Below are 15810 nucleotides of genomic sequence, written 5' to 3' on the forward strand. Positions count from 1 at the left end.
GCACATGTCCGCGAATTCGCCGGAATTCCCGCCAATTTTTCATTTCGGTAAAGTGTTTTACGAGGTGGAGATAGAATAGGGTCTTGGACTGTAGTCATAAAAATTTTTTTCCGACTTCCATTAGTGAATAGACATCTTCTAGGCAGATGCACTCCCCCTAGCTGGCTAGCTTCCTTAAAAGCCTTAGCTGTGATACTTAAAAGTTAGATCTACTATCTTCTGCCGACACGACGTTCTTGTCAAGTTCTACAGATGCAAGTATGTTGACTGGCTTTTTCTTCTCTTCTTTGTAGTGGTGTTTCTTGTGACCTTTGCCCTGTTGAAGTTTAAAAATCTATTAAAAGTACCTATGCTCCTGAAAAAAGCATATCGAAGATTATGTAAATGATAAAAGAGCGTGGATTTGACCTGCAGCTCGTTCCAGCAACGCGCGAGACTGCAATCACTTTTTTTATCTTATAAGTATGGCATAATATTATGTATCAAATCTTTGAAAAGAGCAACCGCCGAGTTTGTTGCTGGTTCTTCTCGGTAGGAAAGGCATCAATAATAGAGATCGTTTATCGCCAACGATAAAATTATCTATAGAGAAAATATATACTATACTTAGTGAAAAATAAAATATTTAAAAAAAACCGACATCCAAAACCACTACAAAGTAACAAAACAACTTTTTTTTTTACAGGTGTATATAATATGTTGAAGTCGGGCGAGCTTGAAGCTTTGATTTCTAGTTTCTTTGATTACCTTGTGCTTTTTCTTATGCGTGTGCTTCTTGTGTTTCTTGTCGCCTTCCTCGGACACGTCGTGAGTCCTGCGGCGGTTCTCCACCGGCGCCACGTACGTCGGCGCTGCGCCTTGTTCCTGCTCATGGAATACGTAGCATATCAATAGCATTATAGGTATGTGGTAGTTGCCACAGTTGCAACTAGATGGCGCTATTCAATCGATAACATTTCATGGCGTAGTCCCGAACAAATGTACCGCCGACAATACTCGCACTAACGGAGTTTTCTGCAATCAGTACCCTTATTATAAATGCGAAAGTGTTTGTTTGTTGGTTTGTTGGTTTGTCCTTCAATCACGTCGCTACGACGCAACGGATTGACGTGATTTTTTGCATGGGTATAGATAAAGACCTGGAGAGTGACATAGGCTACTTTTTATCCCGGAAAATCAAAGAGTTCCCACGGGATTTTTTAAGAACTAATTCCACGCGGACGAAGTCGCGGGCATCAGTTAGTCTGGATTATATAAAGAAGTTTTAAGACAACCGCTCGGTGGGAGATCTCCCTTTGGTACGGTCGAGCCTGCTCACCGCTCCCGTACAGGTAAAATGCTATGGGGTGGCAGCCAAGTAATCTCCTGGTGTGCCTGGGTGCTGCTGGTCCCTTTTGGATGCTTCCGAGGGGAAGAGTATTCGGGCCGGTGCGCCCCGATAACATGACTAATAATTTCTCTTCATCGATATTGTTGGCTATGGCTAATGACCTGGCAGGGGGAGGTTTCTCCGCGTGTCCCTCTGACTAGCAGAGGTCGCGGTTGATGGCTTCGGTGTTCCCGTGACCCAGTCGCCAGGTTAGCCCACTTCTACCTTACACTGCATCATCACTTACCACCAGGTGAGATTGCAGTCAAGGGCTTACTTGAATCTGATTCTTAATCTTGAATAAATAAAAACCGCCCAAGTGCGAGTCGGGCTCGCGCAACGAGAAATCCGTACTACAGTCGTATTTTTTCGACATTTTGCACGATAATTCAAAAACTATGAGGCATAAAAATAAATAAAAATCTGTTTTAGAATGCACAGGTGAAGACCTTTCATATGATACCCCACTTGATATAGTTAAAAAAACATACCTTTGGCAAGCCGCTCCTCATAACACTGTTGCTAGCGTCGCTGAAGTAGCCGTTGAGATTGGTGTCCTCAACCAAGACTGGGTGCTCACTGGTGACGCCAACGGTACGCAGGTACTTGCTGCCCCGATTCTTGACAGAGAATCTACTGAGACAAAGAAAAACTTGGGTATCAAATCATTCCTGTCTGTGCGTCGTAATCATATCATTCTATGAGGGTCGTGACCCCTTGAATCTAATTTTATAAAAGGTCTAGCTTATGCTCGCGATTTCGTCCGCGTGTACTAAACGAATTTCGAACCCCTATTTCACTCCCAATTTATTCCTTGGTTAAACGTCAATCGACGTTGGTAAAATTGGCACTTTCATTGGCAGTTGAGTAAAAATATGGATCCGAGACATGGTTCATAAGAAAGCTCAGAGTCACTCAGCGGGCGATGGAGAGAGCTATGTGCGGAGTTTCTCTACGTGATCAATGAGGAAATGAGGAGATCCGTACGAGAACTAGAGTAACCGACATAGCTCAACGGGTTGCGAAGCTGAAGTGGCAATGGGCAGGGCACATAGTTCGTACAACCGATAGACATTGGGTTGCCAAGATGCTGGAATGGCGACCTCACACGGACGACATCAGAAAAGTCTCAGGGAGCCGCTGGATTCAGGCGGCGCAAGACCGTGGCGTGTGGTAGTTCCTACAAGAGACCTATGTCCAGCAGTGGACGTCTATAGGGTAATGATGATGATGAGTAATAATAGACATGCTTACCTTTTATAATGTTCACCATCTGGACTTGGTTTCTCTACCTTCTCTATAACATCATCTCTGCCATGACCCTTTTCATCAGATTTGTGATGTTTTGTTGGTGCCTCGCTGTCATACCTGAAATTAAAAAAATATAGGTAATAAGTATCACTACCCATATTATAAGTAAATGTAAAAGTGTGTTTGTTTGTTGGGTTGTTCTTCAATCACGCCGCAAGGGAGCAACAAATTGGCGTAATTTTTTCGCTTGAATATACTTACCTGTCAAAGTCCTGAAAAATTATTATTATCTATATATATTATCCTGGGATTTTTAAACACCTAAATCCACGTGGATGAAATCGTAGGTATCAGCTAGTAGGTAATCCTATATTTAAATGCGGACCTGTACTCGACTTAACCTCGCTACTTGATAGACATTTAAATGAGTGCTGGCTCCTAAAGTGAAGCAGCCTTTACACAACATCCTACTGTCAACTAATTAGCTAAACATACTCAGGCTGATCGTAATCATACTGAGAAAACAAAAAAAATGCTGGCCAAAGAGATGTGCAGATAGGTGAGGTGTACCTAGTAATATTTAGTCTGATAACGGTACCAATTTTATAGTTCCGCACGCCACTGTAAGGAATTTCACCCTCATCACCTGGGTGACTGGTGCGCTTTGACCATCGCTCGTAGTGCCAGATTTTTTTTCACACACATGCACACTGTGGAACCAACTCCCTTCATCAACCTTCCCACTATATTTTCAACATAGAATTATTCAAGGTTATTCTGATGCTGCAAATGTTCATTGGTGGCGAAGAAGACCGCCTGTTTGTTTCCCTCACTATTTTTAGTATAAAAAAAATGTGCTCACCTTGTTTCTCCACTGCCGACTTCGTTCTCAGGCTTCTGCACTTTTTCGCTCATCTTCTGCACCACACTCTCTATGTCTCTCATTCTGTTGCCAATCGCATCCACCAGCGCTTGGAGACCTGATGGCTTCTCTTTTTTATCAACAGGAGTCTAGAGCAAAAACAATGAACTTTTTGAAATAACTCTATGAAAGAGCTTCTTATTTTTTAGAGCAGCGATTGCTTAGTGGGCAGTGGCTCACTCAAAAAGGTTAACGCCCACTGAGTTTTTTGTCTTTGTCATTTATATGGAACTACGTAACACTGAGCCCTATACTAACTTCTCTCCGTGGATATAGTATAGAAGTAGAAACTTTGCAATTGTGTATTGTAAGGTCTACATCTCCTGAGGATGCTCCGGTGTAGGGGCAAAACGTGCGTCGAGTGTGTTTGGGATTTGTGTGGTGCTGCGTGGTGGTGGTGCGTATTGCTTGCCTGGTGGCTGCTTCTTCCTGCATGTTTAGCAGTGGGAGGGCGGGCGCTGCATTTCGCATGCTGCATGTTGCACCATACAGATTCGAGCTGTTTCAGCGGATTATAGCAAATTAAGCTTTTGGTTCATTGTACCTATATCATGGACTTCCGCAAAGTAACGCCTGCTTCTATACAACAGAAGTAGAAACTTACCAGAACATGTAGACTTTCTACATCCATGGCAGGATCGTGTTCATTCCACTGGCTCTGAGGAATTGCTGACCATGATGTCTGAGAGAAAAAGAGATTTTAGTAATTCACTTGAAGGTCAAAAATTAATTCACACACAGGTGAGGTTGACCTCTCTCCTATTTGAGGAAACGCACCTCTAACTTTCTGGATTTATGTGCGTTTTTAAGTAATTAAAATATATCACTTGCTTTTACGGTGATGGAAAACATCATGAGGACACCTCACACCTGCATGCCTGAGAGTTCCCATACTGTTCTCAAAGCCTGCCAACTCGTAATTGGCTTGCGTGGTATGGCTTTAGCCCTTCTTATTCTGAGTGCTGATACCTAGTATAGTTCAGCTTCGCAACCCCTTGGGCTATGTCGGTTACTCTAGTTCTCCTACGGATCTCCTCATTTCCTCATTGATCACGTAGAGAAACTCCGCACATAGCTCTCCCCATCGCCCGCTGAGTGACTCTGAGCTTTCTCATGAGGCCCATAGTTGGCGACCATGTCATCACTGGCAAGTGGCAATACGCACTGCTTGAAAACTTTCATCTTCAGGCACTGAGATATTGGACAAAATTTTAAACATTTGTGTCAGTATTACCCGCAGAGTTTCATCTTAAGTCTACCGTGTCCACCAGCAGCCTGGTTGATTCTTTGCTTAAAAAAGAGCCTTACCTTTTCGTGTACAGGTCCGTCATCAATTTCAATGTCGAAATGCTCCTTGTCCACTTCCTCATTTTCATCGATAGGGTCACTTGGAATTTTAGACTTATTGTGCCTTGAAAAACGGATATATGTACATTGAATTGGCTGAGTTGAGCTACTTATACAGGGTGTAACCAGAACGCTAGGAAAAATTTAGCGTTATTGTTATACTACCTAAACACAATCCAATACCAATAACCATTTGCCTCATTTTGTAGTTTTAGTGATTTAGTATTTTTCAAACTCGCAAATGTATAGCGTGCAAAACTCGGGTCAACGCCCCTCCAACGACGCGGCATTGACCCATAGTTGCCTGTTTACGCAACGTTCGTTGACCTCGTCAGCGTCAGTTAGATGTTTTATTTGCAATATATCGTAAACTTTTACAAAATACATTTTTTTTCTCGCGTTTTTGTGGTATATCAGTAATCATCAGTACTACCACCTGTCTTTGTTTTTGCTAGCGTTCTGGTTATATCCTGTATAATTAATGGTAAAGGGTCACGACCTTCAGTAATTAGGCATACGATGCAGACATAGATTATGTAAAAGCAGCCTTTATTATAATATGTAAGAGAATATATAATAATACTAGCTTCCCCGGCGAACTTCGTTCCGCCTAACAGTCGATTCAAATTTTTTAAAATTTTCTCTCCGTAAGAACCATCCTCGTACTTCAAGGAATATTATTAAAAAAGAATTAGCGAAATCGGTTCAGCTGTTCTTCAGATTTGCAATCAGCAACACATTCAGCGATTCATTTTTAGGGTTTTATATATAGAGATTTACCTCGGCGTCTCATTTTTATTAGTTTTCTTCTCATCATTTGGTGTTGCTAATGCAATCTGAAACAGAGAGTAAATTACTTGATAGAGACACAGTCATGCAGCCACATAGGTAGTAAGATCTTGGGCAAAGTAACAATGTCTCTTCTTCTTCTTCTTCCTTACCTTATCCAACGCTACGTGGGATCGGCACAACATGTCTTCTTCCACTCATTTCTGCCATTCATCAACGTTTTATTCACCCCTTTTTCACGCAATCCATCCACCTTTTCTTTGGTCGTCCTCTCCTCTTTTTCCTTCCACATGCATACTTAACATTATTCTAATGACATGGCTTTCTTCCCTCCGCATTATATGCCCATACCATGCCAGCCTATTACCCCTCATCTTTTCTACCACTGGCGCTACTTTCAGACTTCCCCTTACATAATATTCATTCCTTATCTTATCCATCTTTTTTGACGACCTCCCTGGCGCAGTGGTAAGCGCTGTGGTCTTATTAGTGGGAGGTCGCAGGTTCGATTCCTGGCAGGGATTTGGAATTTTATAATTTCTAAATTTCTGATCTGATCTGGCTTCGGCCGTGGCTAGTTACCACCCTACTGGCAAAGCCGTGCTGCCAAGCGATTTAGCGTTCCGGTACGATGCCATGTAGAAACCAAAGGGGCATGGGTTTATTAAAAACTGCCATACCCCTTCCAGGTTAGCCCGCTTCCATTATAGACTGCATCGTCACTTACCACCAGGTGGGATTGCAGTCAAGGGCAAACTTGTATGTGAATTTTAAAAAAAAAACCTTGTCACATCACACATCCATCTCAACATTCGCATTTCAGTCGCATGTACTCGCCTAACGCCTTTCATCCGTCCCTTTTACCGCCCAACATTCTGAACCTTGAAGTTTTTCCTTTTGAGGTACGGAACCCTAAAAAAAACCGACCAAATGCGAGTCAAGCTCGCGCAATGAGGGTTGCGTACTACAGTCGTATTTTTTCGACATTTTGCACGATATTTCAAAAACTATGATACATAAAAATAAATAAAAATCTGTTTTAGAATGCACAGGTGAAGACCTTTCATATGATACCCCACTTGATATAGTTATCTTACTTAGAAAATTGAAAATACTAATTATTAGTTCATGACCACATTTTTTTATGTGTGATGTAACCCTAAATTCACGGTTTTCAGATTTTTCCCCAAATGTCAGCTATAAGATCTACCTACCTGCCAAATTTCATGATTCTAGGTCAACGGGAAGTACCCTGTAGGTTTCTTGACAGACAGACGGACAGACAGACAGACAAACATTCGTCTTCGCAGGAATACTCATATTCTTCATCTTCTTTACTGTATACTGTTCAATCCCTCCATTCCTCTTTATCTTAAAGAACGTTTTGAGTACCGATGTGATACACACTCTTTTTCTCTTCGTTCTCAAAATAATCTACGCCTGAAAATTCCTACACACTCCTCTTCTTATTATGCTAAATCATTTACTGTTACCGCTATACTGCTATGGAATTCTCTCCCCTTGGATATCAAACAGTCTCAATCACTATCTATTTTTAAAACAAAATTGAAGCTATTTTATTTATCCTCCATTTGATGTGTTTATTTATTTTTACTTTTTGTTTCACTTATCTGTCGTCTATTCCTCTCTTATTTACTGTTGTATTGACATATATATATATATATATATACATACGTATATTATGTGTATTTACTTTATTTAATTAGTACACCCCTTCCGCTTTCTTTAATTTTTATAATATCCTCTACCCTAAGGTTGCCTGGAAGAGATCGCTATTTTAGCGATAAGGCCGCCTATTGTACATGCTGTATTTGTTATATGTCTATTGTTTTTGTTTTGGTGTACAATAAAGCATATTTTACTTACTTACTTACTTACAAACAGACAGACTGACAACAAAGTGATCCTATAAGAGTTCCGTTTTTCCTTTTGAGGTACGGAACCCTAATAAGCAAGAGGAAAGATTACCACAATGTCAGGAGAAGGCACGGCGCGCGCGGCCGCGGCTGGTTCGCTGATGTCAGTCGCTGGTGTGGACTTCTTAGTCGCGCGCAACACTTTGTCGCGATCATTATCGTTGTCGGATTGTAGCTCGTAGACAGGACCTTTGACCTCTACGTTTCTGGGGAAACAATTATCATCATGATTGACCCGTCGTCGGCCCACTACTGAACACGGGGCTCCTCTCAGAATCTCTTTAATTTTCCGGGATTAAACGTCTATGTCACTCTCCAGGTCTTTGACTATACCCATGCAAAAAATCACGTCAATCCGTTGCACCGTTGCGACGTGATTGAAGGACAAACCAACAAACCAATAAACCAACAAACAATCACACTTTCGCATTTATAATAAGGGTACTGATAATGTAGAGGTTAACGAACGTTGCGCAGCGGTCAATGCCGCGTCGTAGATGGGGCATTGACCCCGAGTTTCATACATTACATTGCGGGTTTGTAAAACAAGTGCGAGCCAGGCTTGCATAATGAGGGTTCCGTACTACAGTCGTATTTTTTTGACATTTTGCACGATAATTCAAAAACTATGATGCATAAAAATAAATAAAAATCTGTTTTAGAATGTACAGGTGAAGATCTTTCATATGATACCCCACTTGATATAGTCACTCACTTCGAAAGTTGAAAATACTAATTATTAGTTCATGACCACGATTTAATTTTTTTTGTGCGATCTAACCCTAAATGCACGGTTTTCAGATTTTTCCCCAAATGTCAGCTATAAGATCTACCTACCTGCCAAATTTCATGATTCTAGGTCAACGGGAAGTACCCTGTAGGTTTCTTGACAGACAGACAGACAGGCAGACCTTTTCCTTTTGAGGTACGGAACCCTAAAAACCCACTAAAACTACAAGATTTTGTTAGGGGAATGGTTATTGGTATAAGTCCCGCAAATTGCTAATGCGCGTGACCGCCATTTTAGTGACGTCAGCACTAGACTGAAGTTTCGAGCTGATGGTATATTTTTATTTCGGCTGACGTCAAAATGACGTCATTTAGATCTTAATGAGACATAGTTCCAGCGCAATAGCAATTTGCGGGACGTATGTTGGGTTTTGTTTAGGATAATTACACCTGTATAGATAAATTTTGTGAAACTAAAAGGATGTTTTTACTTGCTCTTGGCGTTATCTGCGGGCGGTGGTTTCTTCATCTTGTACATGTGACTCCAGGGCGCGGCGGGCAGCGTCTCCCACGGCTGGCCCAGCACTCGCGTCCACACCTCTCCTCGCACCACCACCAGACATCTATTCAAATCAAATCAAATCAAATCAAATCATTTATTTGCACGATTGCAGGTACAATGATGGTGTTACAGTGGTTTATTTACAGCTACAATCCGCCATACAGTGGGCATGCAAAATTTATTTTCTTATTATCTATTATTAATAAGCTATTTTTTTTAGAATTATAATGTTCAACAGTCACATATAACATAATATAATAAAATATCACATGTCACATAATAATTATCTACCTGTAATATATTAACCAAGAAATAATAAAATAAAAAATAGTCAATATAATATTGGACAATATATATTTTTTAAATTCTCGAGCCAGTGCGACTGAGATTCTTGGCTTTGTTTTCAGTCTTAGAGCCATTACGCATGGTCGATTAGTTGCCCAGCAACTCAGTCGACGATGACACCTTTTTAGGGTTCCGTACCTCAAAAGGAAAAATGGAACCCTTATAGGATCACTTTGTTGTCTGTCGTCTGTCTGTCAAGAAACCTACAGGGTACTTCCCATTGACCTAGAGTCTTTGGCAGGTATGTAGATCTTATAGCTGACATTTGGGGAAAAATCTGAAAACCGTGAATTTAGGGTTAGATCATACAAAAAAAAATTAAATTGTGGTCATGAACTAATAATTAATATTTTCAACTTTCGAAGTGAGTGACTATATCAAGTGGGGTATCATATGAAAGGTCTTCACCTGTACATTCTAAAACAGATTTTTATTTGTTTTTATGCATCATAGTTTTTGAATTATCGTGCAAAATGTCGAAAAAATACGACTGTAGTACGGAACGCTCATTATGCGAGCCTGGCTCGCACTTGTTTTACAAACCCGCAATGTAATGTATGAAACTCGGGGTCAATGCCCCATCTACGACGCGGCATTGACCGCTGCGCAACGTTCGTTGACCTCTACATTATCAGTACCCTTATTATAAATGCGAAAGTGTGATTGTTTGTTGGTTTATTGGTTTGTTGGTTTGTCCTTCAATCACGTCGCAACGGTGCAACGGATTGCCTCATTGCGCGAGCCTGACTCGCACTCGTTTTTTTTTTAATATTCTTTTTCAGTCACCTTCACCAGAGTCTTGTCTCAGCGATAAAGACGACGTAAATTAGCACACTGCCAGTAGGATTTATCATCCACTGCTGGACATAGGTCTCTTGTAGGGACTTCTAGTATGCCACGGTTTACCTCCGCCGCCATCCAGCGGCTCCCTGCGACCCGCCTGATGCCATGCGCCCACCTAGTGAGAGGCTAACTAACGCTGCGCTTTCCGGTGCGAGGTCGCCATTCTATTGCCACTTCAGCTTCGCAACCCGTTAACTAAGTCGGTTACTCTAGTTCTCGTACGGATCTCCTCGTTTCTGATTTGATCACGTAGAGAAACTCCGCACGTAGCTCTCTCCATCGCCCGCTGAGCGACTCTGAGCTTTCTTATGAGGCCCATAGTTAACGACCAAGTCTCGGATCCATGTCATCACTGGGAACACGCACTATTCGAAGACATTGGTGTTCAAGCACTGAGAAATTTTGGACAAGACGACATCTCAAAGCTTCCTGAACGCTGCCAACCGAGTTGGATTCGGCGGCTGACCTCTTTCTTCTTCGAGGTATTGTGCCCAAAAACACACAATTTGTACCTACTCACCGTAATCGTGTGCAGCAGTACGGGAACTGCATGTTGGTGTCTTCCACCACTTCTTCACACTCGATGGCCGATTCTGGCGCCTCCACGCGCTTACATCTATAACAAGAATAGAAGTAAGTAGCATAAAACACCATATTGTTTAAAAGTTCTTGCAGGTCCGAAGTTGAGAAATCTTTATATTTTTTCAGATGTGACTGTCTCATTGGTCCTAGCTGTAAATCATGAGGATCCTGATTCACGCCAAAAATTTAAAAGATTTTTTTGTCAGTTTTTAGGATGTTAGGGCGTTTGTGCACTCGTCCGTGATTTTACGGATCCGTGGAAAAAAATAGGAATCGAATGTACGTATTGAAAGATCTTCGACGCCCCCACTTCTCAATAATCTATCATCGTCATCAACCTATAGATACCCAGTGCTGGACATAGGTCTCTTGTAGGAACTTCCACACGCTACGGTCTTGCGCCGCCTGAATCCAGCGGCTCCCTGCGCCTCGTCTGATGTCTTCCGTCCACCTAGTGGAGGGTCTGCCACACGCTTACATCTATAATAACAAGAATAGAAGTAAGTAGAATAAAACACCATGTTGTTTGAAAGTTCTTGCAGGTCCGAGGTTGAGAGGTAAATAAGTCTTACTACTTTTTCAGACATGACTGTCTCATCATACCTATTACCTTTTATAATAAAATCCCGCAAACTATTTTGGACTTACCTTTGCACAAGTTTAAAAAATCTATTAAAAATATGCTCCTGAAAAAAGCATATTACACAATTGAAGATTATCTAAATGTTTAAAGAGCGTGGATTTGACCTGCAGCTCGTTCCAGCGACGCACAACACTGCAAATACTATTTTATACATGGCATAATCTTGTACCTATATCAAATATTTGAAAAGAGCAACCGCCGAGTTTCTTGCTGGTTCTTCTCGGTAGGAAAGGCATTCCGAACCAGTGGTAGATGCATGCGACTATTCGTAAGTACTTGTAAAAGTTTATACGAATAAAAAAGATTTTTATTTTTATTTTTTTATTTTATTGGTCTAGTGGCTAGCTGCGAATCATGAGGATCCTTATTTGGACTTGGGTCACGCCAAAAATTTAATAGATTTTTTTGTAAGGATGTTAGGTAGATGTCATAAATCCTAATCTGGAGACCACCCACCGTTGCGTGCATCACTCGTCAAATTCTTGAAAACATCTGCGGTTCCTCTGGTGCTGCAAATGTTCATGGGCGGCGGTAATCACTTAACATCAGGTGAACCGCCTGCTCGTTTGCTTGCTATCAGTACCCTAATGCGAAATGTGTTTGTTTGTTGGTTTGTCCTTCAATCACTTCGCAACGGTGCAACGGATTGACGTGATTTTTTGCATGGGTGACATTTGCTGAGGACTTGAAGAGTGACATTTGCTGTTTTTATCCCGGAAAATCAAGAGTTCCCACGGGATATTCAAAAAACTTGATTTCGCGCTGATGAAGTCGCGGGCATCAGCTAGTTTTTATATAAAAAAACTAGCGACCCGCCCCAGGGGTCTTCGCATGGGTGCAATGTTGATACTAATGTGGTGTCAGTGAGGAGTGATTCTTCCGACATTTTGTTCAAATATCGTCATATTTCAACAAATTAACACAAACTAAGTATTAAACTATACTTATAAACCTTCCTCTTGAATCACTCTATCTATCGGTGAAAACCGCATTAAAATCCGTTGCGTAGTTTAAAAGATCTACGCGTTCATACATACATGCAGTGGGAACCGACTTTATTTTATATTATGTAGAGAATGTGGCTAATTCTGTTGTACACAATCTCTAAACTAAACTAAAATGGCACGTCTAAATCTATTGCTATCACTTTCATAATGTTGCTTGCGGAATAGGATAGCACTAGATTTAGATCTGTTAATTTAGTTTAGTTTAGAGATTGTGTACAACAGAAACGGCCCCGATCGATTACATACCCCACGGTGTATATAGCTAGGTTCCGCCCCCCGGGTTGACACCTGTGTCTCGTGCAGGAGTACGAGTCGGGCCACTCGGAGTACGCCCCGTGTTTCTCCATGGTACGAGGATCCGTGCAAACTGTGAACAAAAGTTCATCCTTCAGTTTTCTGAAAAGAGCATCTGCTGAGTTTCTTCTGGCTTTTCTCATTAGAATCTAGTTTCTGAACTGATGGCAGGCTCTTATTTTTCATTTTCATCCATACTATTAATATTATAAAATGCGAAAGTGTGTCTGTCTGTCTGTCTGCTAGCCTTTCACGGCCCATCCGTTTAACCGATTTTGACGAAATTTGGTACAGCGATAGCTTGCATCCCGGGGAAGGAAATGGGCTATCGGATCGGATGAAGTCGCGGGCATCATCTAGTAATATTATAAATGCGAAAGTGTGTCTGTCTGTCTATAGCTGTCTGTCTGTCTGCTAGCTTTTCACGGCCCAACGCGACGGTTTAACCGATTTTGATGAAATTTGGTAGACAGTTAGTTTACTTGCCGGGGGAGGACATTAGGCTATTTTTTATCCCGGAAAATCAAAGAGTGCCCACGGGATTTTAAAAAAACCTAAATCCACGCGGACGAATTCGCGGGCATCCTCTAGTAATATTATAAATGCGAAAGTGTGTCTGTCTGTCTGTCTAGCTGTCTGTCTGTATTAGTTAGATACTTACATTGATCTTTATAATTATTATCTTTAGCCGCCCCTAGCACTACGGAATTTAACCTTATAAAGGGAAAAATTAAACACATGTTTAAATATCTAAACATAATCAACTGTCTAACTAAGTTCACTCTACTAAAGTAAGGTTATCAGTGAATTGAGATTGAGAAGGAGTCAAACCTTTATGAACAATGCAAAGTATAATCTAGATAGGTACAGTTGGCGAGAAAAAGGTCTATTTGACTACGTCTAGGTATTAGTAATATGGCTAATTCCGTTGTACAAAATCTCTAAACTAAACTAAAATGACACGTCTAAATCTATTGCTATCCCTTTCATAATGTTGCTTGCGGAAAAGGATAGCACGAGATTTAGAGCAGTTTTGCCAACCTTTACAAGCATTTAAACCGCAGCAGTTTTTTTATAGAGCTTTAAAATAGCCAATGGGGCTAATTCCGTTGTATACAATCTCTAAACTAAACTAAAATGACACGTCTAAATCTACTGCTATCCCTTTCATAATGTTGCTCGCGGAAAAGGATAGCACGAGATTTAGAGCAGTTTTGTCAACCTTTACAAGCATTTAAACCGCAGCAGTTTTTTTATAGAGCTTTAAAATAGCCAATGTATGTACAAACTAGCTGATGTCCGCGACTTCGTCCGCGTGGAATTAGGTTTTTTAAAAATCCCGTGGGAACCCTTTGATTTTCCGGGATAAAAAGTAGCCTATGTCACTCTCTAGGTCTTTATCTATACCCATGAAAAATCACGTCAATCCGTTGCACCGTTGCAACGTGATTGAAGGACAAACCTAATTCTATGCGTACAAATAGCTACGCCGTCGTCGATACCCCAAAGCCTAAAGACGAAGGTCTTTAATGAGTGTGTCCTACCTGTGATGACGTATGGCGCTGAGACGTGGACAGTGGACACTGACAGTTGGCCTTGTCCACAAGTTCAAAGTCGCTCAGCGGGCTATGGAGCGGGCTATGTTGGGTATCTCTCTGAGGGACAAAATCCGTAACGAGGAAATCCGTAGAAGAACCAGAGTGACCGACATAGCCCAACGAATTAGCCAGCTGAAGTGGCAGTGGGCAGGCCACGTCTGCCGCAGAACCGATGGCCGATGGGGCAGACGTGTTCTGGAGTGGAGACCGCGCATCAGCAAGCGCAGTGTGGGACGACCTCCAACCCGCTGGACTGACGACCTTAAGAAGATAGCGGGAAGTGGGTGGATGAGGAAGGCGGAGGATCGTGTGTGGCGTGCTCTTGGGAAGGCCTATGTCCAGCAGTGGACGCAAACGGACTGATTGATTGATTGATTGATTGAAATAGCTACGTACGCTAGTTTGTAGTTTGGTACGTACTTTGGCTCTACATTGGCTATTATAAAGCTCTATAAAAATCTGCTGCGGTTTTAATGCTTGTAAGTAAAGGTTGGCAAAACTGCTTTTAATCGTACAAAACTTGTTTCTATACAGAAACAAGTTTAGTTCCCCGCGACTGACTGTACACACACAAGTTAGTTTACAAATAAACCTCAGTTTCGCATCCGTTCCTCAGTTATTACTCAAAAGACCAAAAGTTCGCGTGTTTTCATAATTTCTCAAAAAAAAAACTCGAAATAGATTTTTACAAGGTACGTACCTACTTTGGTCTTCAAGCACTGAGGAATTTTGACATCAGACAAGTCGTAGGGAGCCGCTGGATTCAGGCGGCGTGGAAGTCCCTACAAGAGACCTATGTCCAGCAGTGGACGTCTATCGGTTGATGATGATGATGATGAGGTATATACCTACTTGTCTTTCTCCATTGATATTTATTTGTTTATTGATCACTAGCTTATGCTCGCGCCTTCGTTGTGGACTAAACAAGTTGCAACCCCCTATTTCACCCCCTTAGGGGTTGAATTTTCAAAAATCCTTTTTATCAAACGTCAAAACGCGCGCTTAGTAGGTAGGTAGGTGTGCGATATTCTATGAAATACTGGAATATGACGTCACATCATAATGACGTACTTTTTTGGTTTAATCGATGATTTGAAATGGTTAAATATAACTAACAAAGGACGTGGATTTCACGTATCTATTTTGGGAACCCCTTTATTTAATAATCATTGAGAAATAATTTATTTTTGATGTAGTCAAATACCCAATTCTCATGCGAGTAGGTTTCCTTACGATATTTTCCTTCACCGTTAAAGAAAGTGATATTTAATTATCCACATTATTAGAGCCACAATAGCTCAACCTGTATAGGAGTGGACTGAAAACCGAAAGGTCGCCGGTTCAAACCCCGCCCGTTGCACTATTGTCGTACCTACTCCTAGCACAAGCCTGACGCTTAGTTGGAGAGGAAAGGGGAATATTAGTCATTTAACATGGCTAATATTCTTTAAAAAAAAATTATCAAAAACCGGACCAGCAGGATTCGAACCTTCGCTGTTAAAGCAAGTGAATATAATATTTATTAATTGCTTCAAAGTTCAAACGCACACACTACTTAACTATGAAAAGTTTAAGGTGCGTGCCCGGGATCG

At 41.3% G+C, this 15810-nt stretch overlaps 1 protein-coding gene across 1 annotated transcript; it reads right to left on the reverse strand.

Moving 5' to 3' along the window:
- Positions 1-196: 196 nt before the first annotated feature.
- Positions 197-13360, reverse strand: LOC117994647 (uncharacterized). Its single transcript, XM_034982601.2, has 13 exons — positions 13282-13360; positions 12573-12693; positions 10615-10710; positions 8836-8967; positions 7668-7821; positions 5670-5725; positions 4851-4953; positions 4147-4224; positions 3483-3631; positions 2624-2737; positions 1861-2002; positions 748-864; positions 197-316 (listed from the first exon to the last, which is right to left on the reverse strand). Exons 1-13 carry the CDS (start codon positions 13358-13360, stop codon positions 197-199), a joined length of 1461 nt encoding a protein of 486 aa, XP_034838492.2.
- Between the last annotated feature and the right edge of the window lie 2450 nt (positions 13361-15810).

The sequence above is a fragment of the Maniola hyperantus genome, chromosome 27 (assembly GCF_902806685.2).
Source record: "Maniola hyperantus chromosome 27, iAphHyp1.2, whole genome shotgun sequence".
Lineage (NCBI taxonomy): Eukaryota > Metazoa > Arthropoda > Insecta > Lepidoptera > Nymphalidae > Maniola > Maniola hyperantus.

Coding starts and splice junctions, on each gene's coding strand:
- LOC117994647 (XM_034982601.2), bottom strand. CDS start 13,360: ATGTGTTTAATTTTTCCCTTTATAAGGTTAAATTCCGTAGTGCTAGGG. Junction 12,694..13,281: donor TAATAATTATAAAGATCAAT/GTAAGTATCTAA, acceptor TTTTGTTCACAG/TTTGCACGGATCCTCGTACC. Junction 5,726..7,667: donor TGCCTTCTCCTGACATTGTG/GTAATCTTTCCT, acceptor TCTCTGTTTCAG/ATTGCATTAGCAACACCAAA.